A 27,037-nucleotide genomic window follows, 5' to 3' on the forward strand; every position below is an offset into this window, starting at 1 on the left:
TTTTCATTAGGAAAACGTACCACTGTTCACAGGGGTTCTGAGACTGTCTCTCCTGCAGTAATCATCAGTACTCTTCCATCCCCGCCAACATTCTTAAATACAGGACAATCACTCTTGAAGTGTCCAATTTCACCACATTGGTAACAAGCTGGGTTTTCTCCAATATGGCGGACTTGGTTAAGGGGTTGTGCTGGTGCCCTATAGAAATAAACAATGTGCCCCTTAGTGTTTCAATTTCAGAGTGTAACTCTCGGCAGGCTCCATAATGATGGAAGTTACACTTATTTCATTTTGGGTGATTCCTCGCATATTGTCGTGCTGGCGTTGGCATGTCAGGTGTTTTAACAGTATGAACAGTTACAATTTGTTGTCTTTTGGAGGCCTTTTTTGTTGACCGTCCGTTCTTCTTGCTCCCAGACTTTCTCTTATTATTTCCCTCTTTTGTTTTCTTAGGAACGGGGGTCATTATTCCTCTGCGAACATCATGGTCCACGAGACTCTACGCCAATTGTTTGGAGCTATCGAAAGTAGTTGATTTGGAGGCTAAGACACTGGCTTGAATCTGGGGAGATAATCCCCAGATGTACCTCTCTATCTTCTTCCTCTCTGCGGTAACCATTTCAAGGCATAGTGCCGCTAAGTCACTAAATCTATCAGTGTAGGCCACTATATCTGAGCTCGTCATGGTTAGACCCCAAAGCTCTTCATTTAGCTTTTTTATTTTGTCTCTTGGGCAGTATTCATTCATCACTATTATATTTAAGTTCACCCAGCCCATCAAATTAGCCACTGCAAGGGTTAATGACTTGACATGGTCATTCCACCATGTCAAGTCTCTATCGGAAAAAGTTCATGCAACAAATTTGACTTTGCTCCCTTCTGGGCACATGCAAATTTCGAAAATTGACTCCGTTTTCTCAAACCATTGCATTAAAGCAATGACTCCTCCATCTCCACAAAGGGTTTGGGTTTGTAATTCATGAAGTCTTTGTTGGGTTTTGAGCATTCTAAAACTCCTAAGTGTACATGCAACCCTAAATCCCTTGGATCTATGTTTTCTCTATTATACATGCAAATATGAACATCCAAGGTATTATCCTAATCTAGCATACAAAACTATCAATATAACAAGATATAATACATACCTCTTTGATGTAGAAAGTCTTCATGAAGCTTGAGTGCCTAGTGCCCCAAGTTCTCCCAGCCCATCAAATTAGCCACTGCAAGGGTTAGTGACTTGACATGGTCATTCCACCATGTCAAGTCTCTATCGGAAAAAGTGCATGCAACAAATTTGACTTTGCTCCCTTCTGGGCACATGCAAATTTCGAAAATTGACTCCGTTTTCTCAAACCATTGCATTAAAGCAATGACTCCTCCATCTCCACAAAGGGTTTGGGTTTGCAATTCATGAAGTCTTTGTTGGGTTTTGAGCATTCTAAAAATCCTAAGTGTACATGCAACCCTAAATACCTTGGATCTATGTTTTCTCTATTATACATGCAAATATGAACATCCAAGGTATTATCCTAATCTAGCATACAAAACTATCAATATAACAAGATAGAATACATACCTCTTTGATGTAGAAAGTTTTCATGAAGCTTGAGTGCCTAGTGCCCCAAGTGTGACACCTCAAATGGTTCACACAACACCAAATACACTTGGAATAACTTGAGAGAATTCTACACTTCATGAAAATCGGCTAGCCCTCTCTAGAATGATACTAGTCGCCGATTTTGTCAAGAATAAGATCTTTATTTAGTGTTACAATTAGGGTAAACCCTAATTTTCATGACTTTCCATTTCCTTGGATCCATGGCTTCAAATACACCATGGAGCATCCATGGACCATCCTATGGGTTTTAGCCCAACTTGATTATCCATGGAGCATTAGCCCACTATACAAGTATGCATGATTTACACAATCAACCCATATATTTAATTAGTCTTCTTTTGATCACTTAATTAATCCTAGATTAATTCTTGATCAATACTAATTAAATAATCTTATTATTCTTATTACTAATATACTAGAACTTATAATATATTAATAACCATAAGTGTCTTATTTCTCTCATTATAGTCTATCCAAATGCATGATGCCATGCAACCGAAATGGACCATGTCGGGTTGGGTCAAGTCTTACCAATTATAGTTATGGACTTAGAAATTAATCCAACAGTCTTTATACGTAAACTCCTTAAGGAGTCCGTGGATATTTCCATAGTTAGACGGGTTGGCATCACTTCCAGTTCCATTGGTACCACGTGCATAGATATGAGACATGGCGGCTATTACAGCGGTAGTAACTGTAGCCTGGAGCATAACAGGATCATATTGTGGAGGTGGTGGTGGTATATTTGTTGACATGTTGTTATTACACCTAATGTATCTACGAGGCGGCATCTTTATGTCATAAAGTTTAAAGATGAAAGGTTGGTAAGATATCGATAGTATAAATTGAATGATATAATACCAGAATATTGGGTGTATCATGTTCCGAAAGTGTTTTGAAATAAATTCTGAATAGAAGTCTATGTGAATAAAGACTTATGAATTTTTTAATAATGAATACCTTTTCTGAAGTTCCATGATTTGGTTTGCAAGTACTAGTTATGATGAAATACGTGATAAACTTAACACCTGATGTGAGTAGTGTAATCACAAGCTCATTAAGTTAAATTAGTTTCCTTATTATTATGACATATATGGTACTTTCTAGTTTATTCCTGATAAGGTAAGGTTTGATAATGATATCTCTAGGACCTTTCTCTTCGTTTGATTCTTTCTCAGAATCCTCCTTGTGAACCCTCTTTTGGTTCTGTCTCGACTCCTCTATTAGCTGTTCGCGATGTCTAGATGTGTCGGTTGTACGAGAATGGAAGTGTATAAAGAATCTACGAGATTAATAAAATACTTTTATTAAAAATAGATTCTTATGACGATGATCCTTACTAGGTCTTTCTATAATCACTTAGTGTATATAGATTATATATATTCCAAATCAAATAGACCTTTGAATAAGTGATCCTACTCTAGAACCACATCCATAAAAGGAAAAGGAAGCAGAGTGAAAATCAACAATTCTAAGTCTATAAAATCTAAATTATACATAACCTTATGTATACACTTAGTAATTATAACCTTACCAGTAGAGAACTTTTAGTTTTCACACAAGTTATTTATAGTACCTGAAATACTCCTATAGTATTTTATGTTTGATTCTAGGATTCATTTGTGTATAGGGTTGGTAACTTTTAGACTTGCTGCAACACCACTATCAATCCCAAACACATGTTGGTCATATCTCAAATAAATATAGTTGATCAGGCTATATTGATTCCAGATATGATTACAAAACTGTCGAGGTTTGACTATGGTGTCCAGTATCCAAATACTTTTGTTTTGTTCTTCTTGTGATACTTGTTCTAGTATATATATATATATATATATATATATATATATATATATATATATATATATATATATATATATATATATATACACACACTTTTATAAAATATTGTTATATTTTAAAGTATAATTTTGGTCAGAGTGTTTTAGTCCCATTGTATTTATATTTGTATATCTTTTATAGGTTGATATACTTAGTTCACTATAAACAATGCTCTGACACCAATTTGTCACACCCCCAAACCGTAACGGCGAAAACGTTTGAGGGTGGAGGACGTCAAGTTAAGTATCACAACACATACATCATATTAATTATAGTAACAAAAACAATTGTATTGATAATATAATATTTACACTGTATTCAAAACAATACTTGAAATACATAAAAAGTACAACAAAATATAAGACGAAAAACTCCGCCTTCGCAGCACCTGGGAGAGAGTACCTATCTACTAACGACCATGAGAATACAAGTGATTTGAAAAAGTGCCAACATTAAAGTTGGTGAGTTCATAAGTATTTTTGTTATAGAAAGTATATCCTTTATTGTTTTGAAAAGTTTTCTAGTTCCTCCAGAAAATCCTATATCTTTTGCTGTTAAATGATAAGTAAAACAGCTCATGATTTTTCCTTCTACAAGTACTTAGTGAATACAAGTCATATATATTTAGATAGAATAGATAGTCAACTGTGTGGTTCTGCCCGAAGCCCATAACCAAACAAGGAACAGGAAGTGAGGCGGATTCCACACATCCCACTATCTATCAGATCCTTGTGTATCTAACCCTGACATATTCTCTAAGTACTTTTAACATTAAGTTTAATGATCCTTTCATTTGAAAACGTCCCTTTGGAAAACCCTATATTTTCTTAATAAGTAAAATGACTGAAGTTAATCCTTTTGTGATCATCCGGTGAATACTGATTATATATAATGCAAATGGATTAGACATTTGAATGTGTGAATTTGTCGTAAGCCCACAAACAAACAAGGAACAATAAATGAGGCGGAAGTCACACATTCCACTCTCTACCGGATTTTTATTATATATAATCCTAATGCATTCATCACGTAATTACATTATTAACATTAACGAATCTTTAGTAAAATGTAACCACAATAGTACCTTTTATAATAACTTTATTTATACTAACTATATATAACCTAATATCGAACAGAAAGTTGAACGTGTGAATCTGGCCTAAGCACACAACCAAACAAGGAGCAGAAAATGAGGCGGAAGTCACACATTCCACTGCCTATCGGATATTATTTATATATAATTTGAATGTATAAACTAAGGAATTATAGAATTAACCATAAAGGTCCTTTATATAATACTAGTTTAATAATGCAATATTAAAACTTTTGTAGATAAGTTTATCCTTCAAAATAACGATGTAAACCATAGAAAATACTATATTTTCTATAAAACTGATTTGTAGTCTTAATCAATCCTATACCGAGAAGCACAAGTATAATTACTATACTTAGCTTAATGATACCCAGTTTTGTTTATCAGTAACCATATCTGAAAATGTGATTACCTTGAAAACTCGATGCGACGATACTACCCTCCTATGATCACTTAGTACACACGAGTTATATAATACCAAAATCGAATAGACAGTTGATTAGGTGAATCTGACTTCAGCCCACAACCAAACAAAGAACAAGAACTGAGGGGGAAGTCACACATTCTACTGCCTATCGGACTTCAATTTTATTTAACCCTATAGTATATACTAATAAATCATATAGTTAATATTCCTTGAAAAGTATATGTAAATACTTAGTTAATACTGTTGTGTAGATTCTAGTTATAATTAAGATTCGAACGGGTACCGTGAATGGTACATCTAGTGGTTCACAATCGTGTATTAATTATTTACATACAATGTAAAACCTTTTTATAATCACCAAGTAATTTTGTAAAAAAGATTTCCTTTCGTTTCATAAATCATGTTTATAAGTTATTTCCATGTTTTAACCTGGATTCTTGTAAAACAGTTCCTATGATCCATAAACTATACCTATTATAGTTTGTAAGTTGATTTCTATGACTTTAACAAGTTTCGAGGTCAAATAAATTTAAACAGTAAGAAAACATAATAATTAAATTATTTTTTTAAACATAAGCAATCTTGTGTTTTACTTGTATTCCCCCCCCCCCCCTAAAAGCATTAAAAAGCTTGTAAAACATGGGGGTATGAACTCACCTGATAAGTGGTGATTTGGGCAACGTTCCGTTACTAGAAATGAACTTCCTTGACAAATCTGCAAGATTTTGATGAAAACTGGGTTTTACACGAGACAGAGTTTCGATTGGAAAAGATATATTTCTCAGGAATTTCGGGGATTCGTGCTTGTGTCGGAGTTTGGATACGTCACTGCGGGGTCGGGGTAATCTCGAGGGTCTTTAAAGGTGAGAAATATAGGAGAGAGCTTGGATTTGGGCAACAAAATCAGGAGGTATCGGTTTCTATTTATAGGAGGTTGAGGCCTCCCCGTACGCTAGGCATACTCGTAAATTGCAGGCATACTCGTAAGTTACGCGGGGCGTACTGCCTCGCGAGCCTCTTCGCTAGGCGTAACCTCGTATGCGGGGCGTACGAGTGGATTGTATCGGACATATCAGAGCTATGTACACGTGTCGTACATGCATTGGAGTAGGCTTCGTGACTGATTATGGACCGAGTACGTGTGAATTTACGTTGGGCGTAATGTGACAACCCGAAGTTCGTTCCGTTGTCGTAACCCGTTCCCTCATTAAAAATTCTTCGTCTTGAATTGTTTCCGTTCGTTTCAAAAATTAAGTCATTTATTTGAGTTTATTAATATGACTTAATAATTTACCAAACGCATTAGAAACTCATGGAAACATTCCAAATTTTATTTAGAAAAATTTTAGTTTATTCCGTCAAGTTATAAAATAATTAAATCGGGTACGACCAAAAGCCCCGCTTATCAGCAATATCGGGTAGAATTCCACCGTGTCCTAAACCTTGAGCATATATAAAGTTGAGAGAGCCTCATTTGAAGATTTTCCACTCTCTCTACTCTCTCTCTCTCTACTTTCTCTCTCTGGAAATCGAAATCAAGCCAAAATCATCCAAAACAAGCTCCAAATCGTCAAGGTAACTATCCTAGCTCCTAGTATGTCACCTTTGGCCTTCAAATCCATGAAAAATATGTGGAATAGAGCCATAAACATGTGGTTAAGGTCCTAGAACCTCCTTAGGCCGTGAACACATGTAATGAGGGGTTTTGAGCCTTAAAACCCTTCTAAAACTCATTTGGAGCCTAGATATGACCTAAGGACTTGTTTGCATGGACTTAGAACACCTTTAACTCTTCATTTGGGGCATAAGCATGAGTTTATGGCCCAAGAACATGCTTGGACCGTAAACACCTATTCATGGGGAGTAAACTCAATTTAAGGTGTTAGTTTACCCCTAAACACCTTCAACAAGCATCCATGTGAGTATAGAACACTATAATCCTTCAAGAAATGCACCAAAACTTACACAAATGGGACAATCTTGAGTTTACGGTCCAAGAACATTCTTAGACCGTAAACTCATCTCCTTAGACCTTAAACTCATTCAATGGGTGTTAAAGTGCCCTTATCACCTAGTATGGCTTAGAAATGGGTCTAGAACTTAGTATGCTTAACTTTCAACCACCAAAACCCATGAATCTTGGGCAACATGAGTTTAAGGTAGTAAACTCGTGTTTAAGGTAGTAAAATCATGTTTAAGGTAGTAAACTTCCGAAGAACATCTTCATAGACCTTAAACTCTTATCCAAGGTCATTTAGAGTCCAAATCACTTCCTAAGCCATGGAATCAACCCTAGAACCTTCCTGTGTGCATTGTATGACCATTTGGCATCCAGGAACCCACCACCCATGAGTTTACGGACGTAAACTCATGGGGATCTGGTCAATGGACTGTGAACTTCTCAAGGAGTTTACTCTTGAAGAGTAAACTCCATATCTAGGTCCTACACATCCATAGATGTCACACGGGTCACTCCAAACACTTGTAATGAAGTGTTTTCACGTCTTGGAGTGTATAATCTTATCTAATTAGTGATTCAAAGTCTAATTAGATACATTGTTATCTCATTTCATATTTCATAGGAACCTCACGCGTTATCAAGCCCCGAACTAACGTTTAGCATCCAATCAGGCACATCCTTCAATCAGTGAGTTCATACCCCTACCCTTTTTCCGTGTTTTCAAATGTTTTTCAAATGTTTTTAGGGGGAATACAAGCAAAAGTACAAGGAGATATTGTACTTAAACTTATTTTCGGCTCAAATGTTTCATTTTATGTATGATTCTAATATCGAAAATCGTGTTAACTAATGGTCCGAATTGCAGGGTAAACTGTTAGACTAAATGCAGATTTCTTTAAAAAGTGTTATAAACTATATTACATGTTGCAAAAGAAATCATACTAATCATAAACTAATATTAATACTAATAAAATACGAATACGAATACGAATACAAATATAACCAATAGAATAGAACGAATACGAATACTAAGATAACCATTACGATAGAACGAATGCAAATACGAATACGAATACTAAGATAACCATTAGGATAGAACGAATGCGAATACGAATACGAATACGAATATAACCAATAGGATAGAACGAATACGAATATGAATATAACCAATAGGATAGAACGAATATAAATACGAATATGAATACAAATAGGAATAGGTATACGAATACAAATACGAATACGAATGCGAATAGAAATAGTAATACGAATACAAAATAACGCCTTTGAATGACGCCAAGAATTCGAATATACAGTTTGTGTACGCCTTGAGTGTCACCAGAGTGTCGAAAATAATTCGAAAGTACGCCTCTGGACATCGACTGAGTTTCGAATACATACGCCTTAGGATGTCGATAGAGTTTCAAAAATACGTCTATTGTACTCTTTTGGAAATCACCAGAATATCGAAAATACTGTTAATGTACGTTTCTGAGTGAATCCAAATATTCGAAAATACAACTAAGTATAGTAGATAATCAACATTCGAATGTAGGATAACTAAGATATCAGACTACTTAACTAATACTACAAGTATGGTAGTTATTAGTACATCAAAATCAGAACTAAGAACCAACCTCAACACATAGGAAAATATTGGATTTTCCTGGAATAACATAACAACTTGTAAACGAATTAAGTAACAAATGGACAGCTAAACTACTAGGAAAATATGGGATTTTCATGGAATAACATTACAACCCATTTTCGAATTGGTAACAAAAGATAACTAAACTCTCCTCATAAGAAAATATGGGATTTTCTTTGATAACAACTGTTTCAGAAAACAAAGGAAACTCATTCTTTTCAAAATTAAACCGCTTATGAGCTCACCAGCTTTATGCTGACTTTCAAACTGCTTGTATTCTCAGGTCAACATTAGACAGGTACACCACCATCTTTTGGAGAAGATGGAGCGTTAGAAGACTCGTCTTTGCTTTTGTTCATATAATATATGTATATCACACTTGTATAACCTTTCTTTCAGAGCCCTTGTTTATAGTGAACTAGTATACCAAACCTTACATGGTATAAGACTATAAACATTAAGGGGCCTAAGTGCTCTGAACTAAAAGTATACCTTAAAATATAAGTATTTTCAAAAGTATACAAGTATACCTAACCGTCGAAATCCGTAACTACAAGTAGAAAAAAACATAAGTAAATGGGCGTTGTACATTGCGGTTAAACCTGGGCAGTTATGTAGTCATGTCTAGGATAAATATAGCCTGGCCAACTATATTCATTTGAGACACGGCCAACATGTGCTTGGGAGTAACTGTGGTACGCAGCATGCCTAAAACTTACCCAATGCCCCAAACAACGAGCCGTCGTCACAGCAGATCATGAAATACTATGGGAGTATTTCTCAAGCCAAATCCGTTATAGAAATTCTCATTTAAGTGTTGTTCCTCAATCATCCCTTTAGCGATAATTTATCTACTTTAATAACTCTTTGCTGCTTTATCGCTTAATAGAATACCATATATCTGTGTTAATGAGATATCCCTTGTTCCATGTCTATTGATTCAATTTAGAGGACTTATGATCCTCTTTTTCCTGGCTATTTAGATCAAGATGCCTCCGAGGAAAAGACCCAAATCAAAGAATAACAACCCTCTGCCACCACCCCCTCCTCCTCAATTTGATATTGTCATGTTCCAGACAGCTGTTGCTGCTGCAATGGCAGTCGCCTTATCTCACATAAACTCCGGTGGATCAGGAGGTGGTCCCCAGCCTCAAAACCAGGAAGGTATCCAGGGACACCGGAAGGAGTGTTCCTATAAGGAATTTATGAACGGAAAACCCACATTCTTCGGTGGCACAGGGGGTTTCATTGCTCTAACTCGGTGGTTAGAGAGAATTGAATCTATCTTCGAGATCTGTGCCTGTTCAGAATCTGATAAGGTGAAATTCGCTGCCTGCACATTCACCGATAAAGTTGTGACTTGGTGGAATGGCCGAGTCAAATCCTTAACTTTACCTGTAGCAAATGCTATGGGTTGGGAAGTTATGAAGGAACTTCTGTTCGTAGAATACTGCCCTCAGGGTGAAATACAGAAGCTGGAGAATGAACTTTGGAACCTGAAGATGACAGGTTCCGATATCGCCGCCTACACATCCAGATTCGATGACCTGGCATTACTCTGTATGGGAATGGTTACCCCGGAGAGTAAGAAGGTTGAGAGCTTCATCTGGGGATTGACCCAGCCAACCAAAGGGAACGTTTTGGCTGTGAAGCCGGATACCTATGACAGTGCCAAATGTGTAGCGCAAACCATAATCGACCGTAGCGATGACCCAGTGGAAGCGGACACCACTCCTGAGCCGACAAAGAAGAGTGGTGAGAAAAGAAAGTTTTGGAAGAAGAAGAAGAGTCAGTATTCCTCAGAGTCCTCAAAGAAACAACAGATAGTGGCAGTCCACGCTGCCACTACCCCTGCTGTTTCTGTTGTCGGTTCCTCAGCCCAAGCACCTATCACCGGATATGCCGGTATCCTCCCATGGTGTAACCGATGCAGTTACCACCTTCGTATCCTAGGTCCTTGTCGTGCAAAGTTTTGTAAAAACTATGGCCAGGAAGGTCACCTTACGCGAAGCTGCAGAGCACCAACCCAATCAACTAGTCAAGCTTCCGGAGCGAGTATCGACCAGACCTGTTACAGTTGTGCGGAAGTCGGACATTACAAGCGAAACTGCCCTAAGGCAGTAACATCTGGCAACACTGGGAGAGTCCTAGCTATGGGACAAGAAGGGACAACCGCCGACCCCATAGTTGCCACAGGTATATTCCTCCTCGATGAATCTTATGCCTGGGATCTTTTTCGATTCTAGTGCTGAAAGAAATTTGCTAACTATCCATTCAAACACCTTTCTAAACTTAATCCTTCGTTAGTAACCGAAACGTGTACCGCCAAGATGGCTAACCAGTGACAAAGAGAACGCTAACGGCATAACCATAAGTTGTATCCTTAATCTGGACGATTATTCTTTTCCATTCGATCAAATGGAAAGCTTTTCATGAAATGCTTTGATGCTATCATTGGCATGTAATGACAAGGTCTCATTCATGCTATTATTCTTGGTTTCGAAAAGGTCGTTCGTCTAAATCTTTCCTTTGACTCAATTCTCATGATATTCGACAACAAACCTAAATCCAACCTTCGCATCACTTAGTGCATCAAAGCTTAAAAAGTTTCCCTGAAGGGAGTGCCATGTAATCCTCGTCCGTGTGATCATCGGGAAACGGGAAGTCTGCAACTCTTTTCCTAACGTCTTTCCCAAAGATTTCCCAAGAATTCCTTCCGAACGTCTAATCGAGTATCGCGTCGATCTAAATCCCTGGAACTACCTCGTAGCTAAACCTCCGTGTGGATGATGTGTTCGAGACAGCGATCAGGGCTTGGTATGGTCACTAAGATTTAGTAGTGGTGCCCTTCGGTCAAACCATTTTTCCTGGTCATGTAGTAAACAAAGCAGTCATACCTATAGACCCATCCAAAAATCAAGGCGATAGAGACTTAGTCGGCACCGAAGATACCCATAGAAACCCGTCAATTCTTGGGTCCTGCCGGCTATTATTGCAGACCCACCTAGAAATTTCTTTCAGAATCATCAAAAACCTTAACTATCCTGCCACATGAAGATGTACCCTCTTGTTAGAGCTTATGTCCTGTTGAAGGCCTTATCCCAGAAAGGCATGATATGCCTTGGGAAGTGCGAAATACTTCACCCGTGATACATCGGACTTTTCAAAATCCCTGCCGGAATAAGAACCGTGAACTACAAACTTGATGGGTTTTAGGTAAAACAAATAAACTAGAAAACAATTCCTAAGTTCACATGCAACCTACTTTGGATCTATGTTTTATCTATTGAACATACAACTTTAAATTACAAAACAAGAACCCTAGAGGAGAGAGGCTATAATCGAAATTTACAACCTAAGGTTTAGTAATTACATACCTTTCAATTGTTATAGTAAACAATTGATAATTCCCTTGATCTTGATCTTGATCTTCTTGGAAGCTTAGCACCACAAGTGTAATGCCTCTAATGGAATCACACCCAAACTAGCAAGAAGGAAAGTAGAGGAGAGAGGGGAGAGGGAGTATGCAAAATTTCGGCCCTTAGCGTTTATTCAAAAGAAAAGAGTGACCAAAACATGAACCAGGAGGCTCCTTATATAGCTGATGGATCTAGGGTTTAGGGAAAACCCTAGTTATCCTTTACTTAGGGCCTAAGCAAACCCAAGGGCCTTATCCAAGCCCCTATGGACGAAATTATTAGGGTTTCCCCTAAAGATTTCGTCCACCCTTATCCAAGGGGGTTCTAGAGCCTTCCACTCAACTATTAGATAATTGCAAACTAGTCCCTGCACCTTATAATCAATTCTTTTAACCCCAAAAATAATTCTAATTAATTTCTGGCTAACAATTAATTAAACAAAATGATTTCTCATTAATATATTAATCTTTTAACATATTAATAAATTCATTTATATTAATTTATTAATCTTATAATAAATTAATATCTCTCCTTTCATAATTTCCTTGTCCGGTTGCTAGGTTTGAGGGCAACCCAAAAGGACTGTGCTGCTATCAATTCAAGTACATACCAATTATAGTTATGGGCTTAGACACCTAATCCAACAGTCTCCCACTTGGATAAGTCTATAACTATAATTGCTAGTATGCCTTCTAAATTTGACCCGCAAATTGTAGCTTCCAAAAAGCTGCTGCCGAACTCTGACCCAGTCAGTTACGTGTCCTAAGATAAGTGATCATATAATCCTTCGTTCTGCTAGATATCCGTAGACAAAAGACATGGAATGCAATCAACCTCTTTGTCCAGAATCTAAGTTTCCCAATTCCTGATTTGTGATGATGTAGGACTTCTAATTGAACACATCAATTTAGTCCTGGCTGGGCCCAGCACACAAGTCAACACCAAATCATCGAGGGGCCCACAGATATCGCTTTTCCCGTTAGGGCAAAAGGAACGAATAAACATTGACTCATATGCTTGTATCTTTTACTCATCAAACCATACATGATAATACATTTTATAACACCAAGTTACTAATGCGTTTTCGTATCACCAATGCATAGCCGACTTGCAAATCACAACTCATATATCTATGTTTCAAGATTATAAGATATTATCGTCTCAGTATTACTCATGATGAATTCCATGAAGTAATACTCTAAGCGAGGGTTTATCCAATACTCAAATCTCAATTTCTGAGTACTCATGAACGTTGCAGCAAATCTATTGCCATGTCTATCCTTAGACAATCTACAATCCAGTTCATGACAGTCTTGATTCACTACTTACTTCCAAAAGTACGAGCGACTGTGGAGTTTGAATAATCTTATTATTTGGGAAGTCAAAACATGCAAAGTGAAACGCAATAATAATATTAATCCTATATGGCCCCAAAGCATTTGAGCGTAAATAAAAACACTTTTATTTAAACACCATATTGATTACTCATTATTCATTGCTTATAGTTTCAGAAAATCAACTTATTACTTGAATTATAACCACAATTGTCCCATGCTCCAAGCATGCACACTTTGGTTTCCTATGGTCCATACGTTGTGAAATAAATCAATTGAAAAACCTTTCCAACGATGCTCATTTCACAATTCCCAATCTATATTACTAGTGTTAGAACACAAGGTTCTTGCAACTACTAGAATATGCTAGATTCTAACATTTTATGCAACGATCCTTTCGCAAAGTCATAGCACAAAAGTCACCAAGACTTGGCCAATGAAATTACAAAGTACTCTATCGGAAATTGTTACAAGATAATTCCATAGACGTGAAGTCTCACATTCAAAGTACATTCCTCTGAACATCCTTCTTGCATAAAAGTTTCTAATCTAGACACAGACTCTCAACATCCAACTCCCAATATGGAGACATTTCCATATTTGCCATATGACAGCTTATTCTTAATAGAATCTTATCTATTCATAATAATGTCAATATAGCCCATTCAGTACTATACTTCTAACTACTCACAAGCGACAAATCCTCGGTGAACCTCAGATTTTCCTTTGATAGTTGTTTAATTATTTTAGTCAAAAACCGATTTTATTTCCTTTTTACCTCTTAATGCCCTAGGCATTTGGAAAATTTTAGAATGGTAAAATATTACAGCATATGCAATCGATCCTATACCCGAAGCATGATGCATAATGTCTCACACAAAGAAGTGATACTTTATCATCCTTCTGCCATAATATTTTATGTGTCCTGTTCCCACAATTCGATCTATGAAGAGGGATGTCGTGATCATAATCGAATTTGAGAATGCACTATATATCCTTGACTAAATTTATTAACATTTCTCGATCTAAGCTTTAGAATTTTGAAATGAAGTATAATATTCTCTCCCTTAATTATAGCAAAACAACTTTTCAACCATTGCAACTTTGCAAAGTGAATCTTTGTTTTCTATAATTAATATTGCTAACTCGCAATACTTTACCATAATGATCATGCTCCCACTAACATGATGATTATTTTCTTACCAGCATAACACTTATGCTCCCACTAGCTTTGACATGTATTCAGAAAACAATTAAACTTCCAGAGAACAATGCTTATTGAATTCCTTAAGTTCATATTTCTAATACCTAATGCTTTGATAAGCCTTTATCAAAGCTTCTTAAAATCATACACCTTTGCCTTAGAAAGCTCATATGTGTGTCTAGACAAATTCAGAACTTATGTCACTAAGTCCCAAATGTTCAAACTAATTGCCAAATCTCACAATTCGAACTATGGAAAGGGATGCCGTAACCATAATCGAATTTGAGCACTACAAGAAAAAAGGCCTTTTACGACGCTCATTGCGCGTCATAAAACGCTCAGACGACGCGCAAATGCGTGTCAAGGAAGGCCCTGTCATAAAGAGAGACGACGCGCATTTACGACGCGCATTTACGACGCGCGGTTACGACACGCAATGCGTATCAAGGAAGGCCCTGTCATAAAGGAAGACGACACGCATTCGCGTGTCGTAACCTTACGACGCGCGTGTTAATGACACGCAATGCGTATCAAGAAAGCCCCTGTCAAGAAAGGCCATGTCATAAATGAAGATGACATACATTTTTGCGTATCGTAAATTTAAATGTTTAAAAAAAAATTTATATATTTATTAATTTTTAAATTAAATTTTCATTTAATTTTTATAATAGAAATAAAATACCATATACAAAAAATACAATCCATTGCATAATATAAAATAAATTGCACAAATTATAATGTCATACAAAGAATCATTCAAATGTTAAACAAAAATAATACATTGCTAACATGTGTTATACATTCCTATAAAACTAACAAATAATCATACAACTCTGTTTCTTACTGGAAAGGAATGCCAAACATGATTACAAGTCTCCCTTAATCTTGATTATAATCAAATGTATCTTTAATTCTTTATATAAATGAAGCTTAAATGATGTCTTTAAATAATGAACACAATAAATGTTATAAACCTTTTGAGGCCCCATAACATCAGGATCTGAGTTTTCTATTTCAACTGCAGGACTACCGTTAGTTTAAGGATCACTTTTTGGACGCTTTTTCTTCTGCATACATTAACAAACATGTTAACTTTCAAGAAATATATTTAGTTTTTAGGCTCATAGTGGCATGCATATAGCTAAGGTGAGAGAAAGGTATACATACAGCTAGTAAGACATCCAGACTATCCATAACAGGTGGTTTCAAATTTTCATAATCAACTGCATTGTAAGATAACATGAACACAAGAAAGGTAATCAAAGGTTAAAATATTACATATTTACATGTTAAAAGTGTAAAGAAAAGATGATGTGGTTACACAGCTTACCATCAGAATTTAAGAGGTCGCTACTTAATGTGTGTCCTACTTGTGCCATAGAAATCAACTACAATCACCACACACACCGAAAAGGGTCATGTATACAGAAATGGTGGATATAAGAGAAAGAAGATAAAGCTAAAAAACTACCTACATTGTAGTAATAAACTCTTTGAAGCCAAGAAAGCCTTGTCGTCTAGAATCTGCAATTGCCCATACCTTAAGAAGTAGTATGAACAGGCGTAGAGAAATAGTTAGGGCAGATTGGGATTAAAAGAGTAGAAAAGCAGAAAGAGAACTATAAGCTAACTTCTGTGCCCTTATGAGCACACTTAGCAATCAAATTAATGATCAAAACTTGAGGAGGTAAAACACTATCTAAAAAATAAATAATCATTTATTTAGAGAGTTAAATGCAAAAAATAGTAACATACTCTTATTGATTTGTTCTAAAATAAAGAAATTCCTATGGTTTTGGTCCTAAGAAAGTTGAAATGACTATTTTTCCCTTTTACTTTTAATTAATAAAATATTAAAACAAATATGAAAAAACATAAAAAAATAAATTAAAAGGGCAAAACAGTCATTTCAAATCATTCAGGGACCAAAACCAATTTTGTAGTTTTGTCAACAAAAAAAATAGTAATTTTTATCATTTAAAACTTCAATTCAAAAACACTTAACCTCTATTCAGCATCACTTCTAGGTAGAAGGGTAAAATGGTCATTTATTCAATAAATAACCAGTCTATATGTTCATTCATTACTTTCAAGAGACAGATATCATTTATCCATCCAGAAATTTAACAGAAAAAAATTAAAAAAAGAAAAAAAAAAAAAGGAAGAAAGCTCTTACCTGTTATGCAAAGGACCATACCATTAAGCAACAACCATCCCTCATGGCCATTCCTTGAGAAGAATTAATAGATATAATGTGGAGATATTGCCTTGAAAATAGAAGGGTAATGATATATGATGTTGTAAATTCCAATAAAAGGAGTAGTCAATGTCCATGCACCCATAATAGGTGAGAACAAAAAGCTCGCTCTTGCAGTTCCAAATTTTTGAACCAAAAAACAGAACAACAAGAACTAATGCAGACAGAGCTTCCACTAGAGCTGAAAAGTAAAAAAAACATAAAAAAATATGACAAGATCTTTATAAATGTAGTTGAATAAACAAAAATCAGAGGAATGATGCACAGATGATGATGAAGCAGAGACAAATAAGAAAGTAGATTCAAAGAAGAAAGGATGGTTTTCATCCATGTTCCAAAGGTTAGTTTATAACTCGTATTTTTTTTTCATTTTTAGCATTTTTAATGGTCATTTAGTCTCGTTTAGATGGTCTATTCAGTCTAGAAAGGCAACACTCCTTATGTTGTAACAGAGTTGGAAAGTCAATAAATCTTGCCAAGGTATAAAAAAATATTAAAAATTGAATCTTGGCATACAAAAAACAAAAAAATAATATGTGAAATGTTGTGTGCATAATCTGGTAAATATATATATATATCATCAAGGATATTAATTATTATTTATTAAAATCAAATAAATCATTTTAAAAGCAAAAAGTAGGCTACTTACCACATTTTCTGGAAGAGATGTTGTAACAGACTTTCCAATATCTGATGCAGCCATAAGTTCATCAGGAGGAGGCTTTTCCTTAAAGACATCCCTACCCTTGGTTGCATCATCAGGTTCCTCTGGTTCTCTTCGGCTATTTTTATTTTTATAACATATGAACAATCATAAATATATGATTTTACTTTTACACAAAATAATATATATATATATATATATATATATATATATATATATATACCTGAACAAATAGATTCTGTGTTTCTTAAAAGCACAGCATAACAAAGTAGGATCTGTCATGGGATCTTTGCTTTCATTCACATTTACAGCAGCAGCAAGAATTTTTCGCACTTTTTTACTGCTTTGATCACCTTGATACAAAGCAATTCTTAAAAACCTGTCATTATTTTCCACCTTCCCTAATATTCTGGAAACTTTGTTTGTGTGCAGATTTACAATCTATCACCAATTTATGAATAAAACATTAGAAAATAAAATCTTCGGATTACTGCATACACCTTAGAATTTGAGAAAACAAAATGGCACAAGGTAAAATTTCTTACTTTAATACCAAGGAGAGTTGGATAAATAATGAAATTAGAGCTTTCATCAAATAGTGCATTTGGCTGTGGGACATTTTCTGTTTTTTCAATTTCTCTTTCAACTGCCATTCTTCTCCCAAAATCAATAGCTTCTAATCGATACAAAGGAACACCGCTTCTTTGAAGATCTTGAGCATTCTAAACAAACCAAAGTTAGGTTAAATCTTCAGAATAGTTAAGGATATATACGTTTAAATGTCATGAAACTGAGGGCAAAAGAGTAAATTTACTTACCTCAAGTGATTCATCATAGACACGTCTTAGTTTACCAGTTCTATACCAAAATATACGTATTCTTCGATCTGGTGATGTGATTGCAAATTCTTTAATTTCATCATCAAAAAAATTACGTTTTTTTAATTAAAATATGTTGATATTGAATGTTAGATACCTGTTCAGAATCACCCCACTGGCGGAAAGCAGAAAAGGATTGCAAACGAGTTCAAATATATTGGCCACCAACTGTGAGCCCAGGTCCCTCTACAATGAGAAAGAAAAATAGTAAATGAAAATGAAAATAGATTTATTATTTGTCTTATAAAAAAAAGATTTACCTGAGCCACATCATTCAAAAACCCCTCACGCACAAGACCACTGATGACCTCCATTTTTGATGTGACCTTCCTTGAAAAAAGATAATAGAAAAATTAAGATTGTAAAAGTTTAACAAGAATCATGTATATGAGATACATCAAGATTGCATATGAAAGTGAATACGTGAGATCATGGGACAATATATAGTTAGATATTTATAAAATAACCAAAAAAAAGTCGTTACTCTTTATGCAACACAAAACACACCTGGTTAGGCAATGCTCTTAGAGAAATGATCAATTCAGCAGGATGATCATCTCCGTCTCTACCTGCATGTACCTTTCCAGGTGTAGCATCTAAAACCCAAACCTTAAAAAATAATAACAACACCTTATAATATTATTTATCCAGACATCACTTAATGACAAGAAACAAAATAGGGCCTTACTCTTACAGGCCTTGCAAGTGGCTTTGCAGCTTGTTCGACCATGCTCAGTGAAACTGGATCATAATAATAAGTATGAAAACCAAGGAAAGAGAGCACTAGTATAGTTTTAACTTCCATTTTGCCCCACCAGCTTTACCAACCTGATAATTATACACAAGTGAAATCCAAATCAAAATCTAAAAACACAAACTCAACTCAATCTAGATACAGAATACTTGAAACAAAGCTTAAGAAGTTTCGATGACAAAAGGCAAAAAGGAAGATCACTTACAGCAGCAACAGATTTGTTGTCAGGGTGATCTTCTTTGAACTGCTTTCTAAAGTCCTCCCTTTATAACATTAACAAGAGGAAAAATATTTAAACTTTGGAAATGGAAGTAAAACATGAAGGTAGTGATAAACGAAGAACAACTACTAACATGAACACAAAGAAGGCGCTAGCGGGTCTCTTGGGTTTATTGGGATCCTTAACTGCTTTCCCCTTGGCTGCAGTTTTCTTTACAGCCAACCTAAAATTACAACAAACAATTGTTAAAAAGTACCGAAATCATGATCCTGAGGAAGAACAAAAACCTAATTTCATTGAAGATGAAAAAAATACAACATTAAACCCTAGCAGATGGTATGTTTTAAACATAGTTAGATTAAATCGTACTTGGTATCGGCTTTCCTCGTAGCACCGCTTGATTTGCTTCCTTTCATCGTTTGATCCTGAATGAAACAACCGAAACAACAAACTAGGTCAAAAATCGAAGCGAAAATGGTTGTAAATGAAAAAAATTAGAGTCGACATCGAGGAAAAAGAGGAAGAAAACATACCTAGTTAGCAAAAAATATAGGGTTAGGGTTTGATTCGTTTGCGATTGGGGGATACTGGGGTAAGGAAATCGACTTATAAATGGCTACGATACGTCGGCAATAGAACTATTTGGGCGGGAAGATTTTCATTCCAAGAAGGCTTGATTATGTTCATGATTTTGGGCCCATTTTGGATAAAACAATGGGGCTTCATTGGTGGCCATGGTGAACCAGAGAGAAGACGAGGGGTGGTGGGTGTCTAGGTTGTTGTTGAACAGTAGGGGTAGAGAGAGAGAGATAGAGAGAGGGAGAGAGACTTACAGTTGGTCGTGTATTACCTGCATCAAATTGAAATTAAGGGAATGTTGATAGGGTGGAGGTGGTGAATGAGATGTTTGGTGATACTGATAAGAAGGAGATCAAGTAGAGATCTGATGAACGAGATGTTTGATGATACTGAAGATGAAGATGACGGACCTAGGGCTTTTTCTTGCTAAGTAGAAGAGGCGGGGGGATTAATTTTGGGATTCAATAGGCGGGGGTAATTTTCGTCGATTTCATTTCCCGCCTAAAACGCGTGTTTCACTTAAAATTATAAAGCGACACATTCACATGACGCACATTTTATGAAAGGTGCCCTCCGCATTTCTTTTTTTTTTTTTCTTTTCTGACACTAATTTTAGGGCGCGCAAAAATGCGTGCCCTCTATCCTTCAAATTTTGCAAAACTGACGCTATCTTTTAGGGCACTTACAAATGCGCGTCGTCTATCAACGAGTGTCATTGTTTGAGCGTCATTAAAGGGCTATTTTCTTGTAGTGGAGCATACAATTTCCACAATTGCTATCTTCTTAAAATCTCTCTTAGTGAAAGCATTTCCTCACAGTCATTTTCATGAAGGAGGTAATCTTATGACACATAGATTTTATGGTGTATAAGTTCCTATCCATGTGAATTTGTCAAAACCAAAGTTTGTGACAAATCCAAACTCATATGGACTGAATTTTCTCAATCTCGATTTCTTGCCTCATGGTAACACGAGTGCCCACCATGTCTTCCAAGTGGTTTATCAACTCATCCTTACTTATCAATGTGCTTTCCATTGATCAAGGTGCTATGTTTTTATGCATTCACATAAGAACTCATAGAACTCACTTACATAATTAATTCAATTGGAATGGCATAGAAAAGGAGTATGTCATCCACGATAGGCTATAAACCTCAAGTTGTGTGCTAGCGATGATCGATAAGGTTTATTCTTGAAACCTTTTTCAAGATCATTAAAACTCCCACTGACCTCTTGACATATACAATTCTCTTGTCAGGAAACTTTCCTCGACAAAACAAATATTCAAGAGTTAGTGTGGTTCTTATCAAGACAAAACACTTCACAAAATTTGTCCTAGTTGGTCTTTGTCTTATCCAAGACATCACAACTTACAAATTTTAAATGTGCAGGAATAAGAAAACTTTTCCAAATTCCACATTTGATGAGTGTTATAAACCTTCTTGAGACTTGTCACTCAATTCACAATCATGGAGTATAACTCTAAGACTTGATGTTGGAACGAAGTATGATTGGCTTCTTGATTTTAACCATTTCCACAATTCTCGATTCCTCTGCAAATGTACTAAGACTTACTTAGAGGATCAATTGAGATATGGTTCCTAATCATTAATACTTATCATAAAACACAATAAAAGTTACTCTCCCTTCTTCTTAGAATAGAGATACTTTTATCTTTCTGCCTACTTGATTCTTCTTATTCGTTCTGCCATTGATTGAAACTCTTTCAATCAACTCAGAATTATATTTAATCTTATAAGCATAACCATATTCACTAAACTTTAGTAAATTATGACGAATATCTTTATCACTCTCGTGGTGGACTTGATCAATGTACAACCTAGTGTACTCGATCTCCTAGTCCTTCTCTTGACATTTTGTCAAAGAATTAGTCTAATTTCCAAATATGAAGTTTCTCATTCATCACGCAATCAAGTCGCATGACTCCAAGTTTTTCTCCAATTGAAGCTTAGGCGATGAGAATCTTTCCACATTTGGCAAATTCTCGACATTTCCACAAATGACATAATTAAGAATCAAATCCATTATTGATAACGATACACAAACATCAACTTTTCATAATGACTTCATTGCAAGGATATATAAAATTATTCAAACCAAAAATTTTATTTTATTCATAAAAGCAGCGGAAAACTTGTCCTTACAATGCAAAATCAACTGAAAAACTATGTATTTATTCCTAACAAATCTATCATAACTTTCTAAGCTCAAAATCTGATCTTCGAATCCATGCGACGGTGATCCATTTCTTCGTGATCAGACTCATCTTGCTTTTTCATCAAGCTTCCTCTCTTTTCTCTGATCCTGCAAAACATTCAAATGTAATCTTATCACATTATGTATTAAGAATCAATGAGTAGGAACTTGATGAAGTTAGATAGTGGATTTTATACCCAAGGAGGAGTCATAACACTAGACTCTCCCATCTCTTAGATCTCTCAGGTAGATAGGGCAGCTTCGTCTCCAATGCCCCTTCTCTTGGCAATAAAAGCAAATGGACTCTTTTGGAATGACACAAGGAACAATCTCAATGTTTACCTTTTCTAGATCTCCAATGTCATCATTTTCAATGTCCCTTGAAGTTTGGGAGTTTGATTCACCAGAAAAATTTGCTTGATTAGCACGCCAAATCATAGCTGATTCAACAGCTATAAGCAAATAGGTGAGATCAATGAGGGTCACATCGTGATTCATCATATAGTACTCTCTAACGAACTCACTATATGATTCAGGAAGTGACTGAAGAACCCAGTTAACAGCCAACTCACTTGAAATCTCAACACCAAACATGCTTAACCTATCAATGTGTGACTTCATCTCTAAGACGTGTGCACACACAGGTTTCCCATCTTCGTGTTTACTTGCCAAAAGGGCTTGAGTGAGCTTGAACTTTTCAAGCCTTCGAACTTGTGGGTTTGGGAGAACAACGGGAGGAGGTGGAGGAAGTGGAATCAAGTTAGTCCACATGGTAGAGATTGATCTTTCACCTTCATAGTGGAACAAACTTTGAGCAGGAATACTTTTTCCTTTAGATTCGGGAAGACCATGGTTAGATTCAGACATCTACAAAAAAAGGGAGAAAATTCAAGTTAGTTGATAAGAATCCTTGATGTAACACCCAAATGAAACATCGAGGCTAGGATCGAACACAACATTCCATAAATTGGAAGAGGGATGCCGTAATCCAATTTGCAGAATATTTGAAGGTAGGTAAATGACGATTTACCAATTTCCACCATGAAAAACAAAAAAAGTTAAGTTTTAAATGTATTGGAAACTCCTAGATCCTTTGAGATACATTGAAACTATTCAATGGCATGTTTTAATCTCGGATTATGCTCTTCTATTTGTGACTGGGATGCCGAGGATCACAAACAAGATGTGAATAACCATGCAAATGTGCTTGGTAACCTCATTGTCTTTATCATTAACTATTGATGTGCCGGTAAACCACACACGCTCCATCAAAATGAAAATTATGAGATACCCATTACTACTCTTTATTAGTGCCTTTTAGTGTGCCAGTTAACCACACACGCTCCACTAACGACCAATAAAGCATAATGTGCAATTTCATGGATTAGCATACTTTTCACATTTCACCTAAAGTAACTAGAGTTGGGATTTTGTAAAATAATGTTCTAGTACTTTCTTTAATAACATTATACTTTTAATGAGATGTAGTTGTCCTATCAAATCCGTTCTGCTAACGAACCTCCACTAATCAAGGAAGCGGTGGGTGAGAGTGGACACCCATTCAACTACCATTTTATACGCAGTTTCCTTATACCCCCCTTATAGATTAGCTTCGTGAATGAGGCATACTAGCGATTTGACTGACCATATTCTTATGCATATATAATGTTTAACAAAACTATAATATACATATAAGGTGTGTTTTAAAACATTTTAAAACTCCAAGGGTTTATATAAATTTTTCGAAATTTAAACTATTAAATTTTAAATTTAAGTAAACCAATTAATTAGATTTAATATTTATCTATTAATTAACTGTTAATTAATTTATTAAATCTTTTAAGGATTATCTAATTAAATTAAACAATTAACTTAATCCTAATCCATATCCCTTCTAAATTTCAAAAATATGGGGATAGGATAATTTCCTTAATTTTCTCAACCAAATAACTAGATTTAATATTTGTCTATTAATTAACTTTTAATTAATTGATTAAATCTAGTAAGGATTATCTAATTAAATCAAACACTTAATTTAATCCTAATCCATATCCATTCTAGATTTCGAAAATATGGGGATGGGATAATTTCCTTATTTATCTCAATGATCCAATAAGGAAACTATTACCCAACACAAAGAAACCTTAAAAGGGGGAGCATATTTCGAAATTACAAGGGGAGGAGGCTAGGGTTTTGGAAACCGTAACCCTAATTTGGACTAGGGCTCATGGAGGCTAGGGTTTTCGAAAACCCTTTGCACCAAAACCCAAAAATCAAAAATTTTGTCCTTTAGGGTTTAATGGCTATAAACCCTAATTTGCAATTCAACTATTATAGCAATTCAATTTAAAACAACAATGGCTCTGATACCACTGATGGGTTTTAGGTAAAACAAATAAACTAGAAACAATTCCTAAGTTCACATGCAACCTACTTTGTATCTATGTTTTATCTATTGAACATACAACTTTAAATTGCAAAACAAGAACCCTAGAGGAGAGAGGCTATAATCGAAATTTACAACCTAGGGTTTAGTAATTACATACCTTTCAATTGTTATAGTAAACAATTGATAATTCCCTTGATCTTGATCTTGATCTTCTTGGAAGCTTAGCACCACAAGTGTAATGCCTCTAATGGAATCACACCCAAACTAGCAAGAAGGAAAGTAGAGGAGAGAGGGGAGAGGGAGTATGCAAAATTTCGGCCCTTAGGTTTTCTTCAAAAGAAAAGAGTGACCAAAACATGAACCAGGAGGCTCCTTATATAGCTGATGGATCTAGGGTTTAGGAAAACCCTAGTTATCCTTTGCTTAGGGCCTAAGCAAACCCAAGGGCCTTATCCAAGCCCCTATGGACGAAATTATTAGGGTTTCCCCTAAAGATTTCGTCCACCCTTATGCAAGTGTAATGCCTCTAATGGAATCACACCCAAACTAGCAAGAAGGAAAGTAGAGGAGAGAGGGGAGAGGGAGTATGCAAAATTTCGGCCCTTAGGGTTTCTTCAAAAGAAAAGAGTGACCAAAACATGAACCAGGAGGCTCCTTATATAGCTGATGGATCTAGGGTTTAGGAAAACCCTAGTTATCCTTTGCTTAGGGCCTAAGCAAACCCAAGGGCCTTATCCAAGCCCCTATGGACGAAATTATTAGGGTTTCCCCTAAAGATTTCGTCCACCCTTATCCAAGGGGGTTCTAGAGCCTTCCACTCAACTATTAGATAATTGCAAACTAGTCCCTGCACCTTATAATCAATTCTTTTAACCCCAAAATTAATTCTAATTAATTTATGGCTAACAATTAATTAAACAAAATGATTTCTCATTAATATATTAATCTTTTAACATATTAATAAATTCATTTATATTAATTTATTAATCTTATAATAAATTAATATCTCTCATTTCATAATTTCCTTATCCGGTTGCTAAGTTTGAGGGCAACCCAAAAGGACTGTGCTGCTATCAATTCAAGTACATACCAATTATAGTTATGGGCTTAGACACCTAATCCAACAAAACTTTCACTATTTCAAGGACTAAGTAGTATCCTTCATGTCTTCCTCGTCTCGAATCTTTAGAAGCGCCTCCCCAAAGAAACCCTAGTAATCCCTTGATGATACCGAAATCAACGAAAGACTGAACCCTTGTGGAAGAACAAATTGAGATCAAACGTACGAAACAAAGCCACATCCCGATAGTGAGGGTTCGCTGAAATGTCAAGCCGAGACCCGATTCCACTTGGGAGAGTGAAGACCCGAAGCAGTAGATTCATCCATATCTCTTTTCAATTCATGAATTGTATCTTAATCTTTGAATTTCGGGATGAAATTCCCTCTAACGGGGGGATAATGTGACAACCCGAAGTTCATTCTGTTGTCGTAACCCGTTCCGTCGTTAAAAATTCTTCGTCTTGAATTGTTTCCGTTCGTTTCAAAAATTAAGTCATTTATTTGAGTTTATTAATATGACTTAATAATTTACCAAACGTATAAGAAACTCGTGGAAACATTCCAAATTTTATTTAGAAAAATTTTAGTTTATTCCATCAAGTTATAAAATAATTAAATCCGGTACGACCAAAAGCCCCGCTTATCAGCAATATCGGGTAGAATTCCACCGTGTCCTAAACTGTGAGCAAATATATAGTTGAGAGAGCGTCATTTGAAGCTTTTCCACTCTCTCTACTCTCTCTCTACTTTCTCTCTCTAGAAATCGAAATCAAGCCAAAATCATCCAAAACAAGCTCCAATTCGTCAAGGTAACTATCCTAGCTCCTAGTATATCACCTTTGGCCTTCAAATTCGTGAAAAATATGAGGAATAGAGCAATAAACATGCGTTTACGGTCCAAGAGCCTCCTTAGGCCGTGAACACATGTAATGAGGGGTTTTGAGCCTTAAAACCCTTCCAAAACTCATTTGGAGCCTAGATATGACCTAAGGACTTGTTTGCATGGACTTAGAACACCTTTAACTCTTCATTTGGGGCATAAGCATGAGTTTAGGGCCCAAGCACATGCTTGAACTGTAAACACCTATTCTTGGGGAGTAACCTCAATTTAAGGTGTTAGTTTGCCCCTAAACACCTCCAACAAGCTTCCATGTGAGTATAGAACCCTATAATCCTTCAAGAAATGCACCAAAACTTACACAAATGGGACAATCTTGAGTTTACGGGGAAAGAACATTCATAGACCTTAAACTCATCTCCTTAGACCTTAAACTCATTCAATGGGTGTTAAAGTGCCCTTAACACCTTGTATGGCTTAGAAATGGGTCTAGAACTTAGTATGCTTAACTTTCAACCACCAAAACCCATGAATCTTGGGCAACATGAGTTTAAGGTAGTAAACTCGTGTTTAAGGTAGTGAACTCGTGTTTAAGGTAGCAAACTCATGTTTAAGGTAGTAAACCTCTGAAGAACATCTT

The 27,037-nt window shown here is 35.8% G+C and overlaps 2 protein-coding genes across 2 annotated transcripts; both read right to left on the minus strand.

The window, feature by feature from the left end:
- Window positions 1–15,579: 15,579 nt before the first annotated feature.
- On the minus strand, window positions 15,580–18,351 carry LOC128133654 (peptidyl-prolyl cis-trans isomerase CYP71-like). Its single transcript, XM_052771163.1, has 6 exons — window positions 18,009–18,351; window positions 17,687–17,904; window positions 17,449–17,581; window positions 15,873–15,930; window positions 15,710–15,765; window positions 15,580–15,609 (listed from the first exon to the last, which is right to left on the minus strand). Exons 1-6 carry the CDS (start codon window positions 18,114–18,116, stop codon window positions 15,580–15,582), a joined length of 603 nt encoding a protein of 200 aa, XP_052627123.1. The 5' UTR covers window positions 18,117–18,351.
- A 773-nt stretch (window positions 18,352–19,124) lies between these two features.
- LOC111900846 (HMG1/2-like protein) lies at window positions 19,125–19,731 on the minus strand. The gene is made up of 4 exons (XM_052771164.1): window positions 19,685–19,731; window positions 19,449–19,538; window positions 19,238–19,358; window positions 19,125–19,169 (listed from the first exon to the last, which is right to left on the minus strand). The coding sequence occupies exons 1-4, from the start codon at window positions 19,729–19,731 to the stop codon at window positions 19,125–19,127; spliced, it is 303 nt and encodes a 100-aa protein (XP_052627124.1).
- Between the last annotated feature and the right edge of the window lie 7,306 nt (window positions 19,732–27,037).

This window comes from Lactuca sativa, chromosome 4 (assembly GCF_002870075.4).
Source record: "Lactuca sativa cultivar Salinas chromosome 4, Lsat_Salinas_v11, whole genome shotgun sequence".
In the NCBI taxonomy this organism is placed as follows: domain Eukaryota; kingdom Viridiplantae; phylum Streptophyta; class Magnoliopsida; order Asterales; family Asteraceae; genus Lactuca; species Lactuca sativa.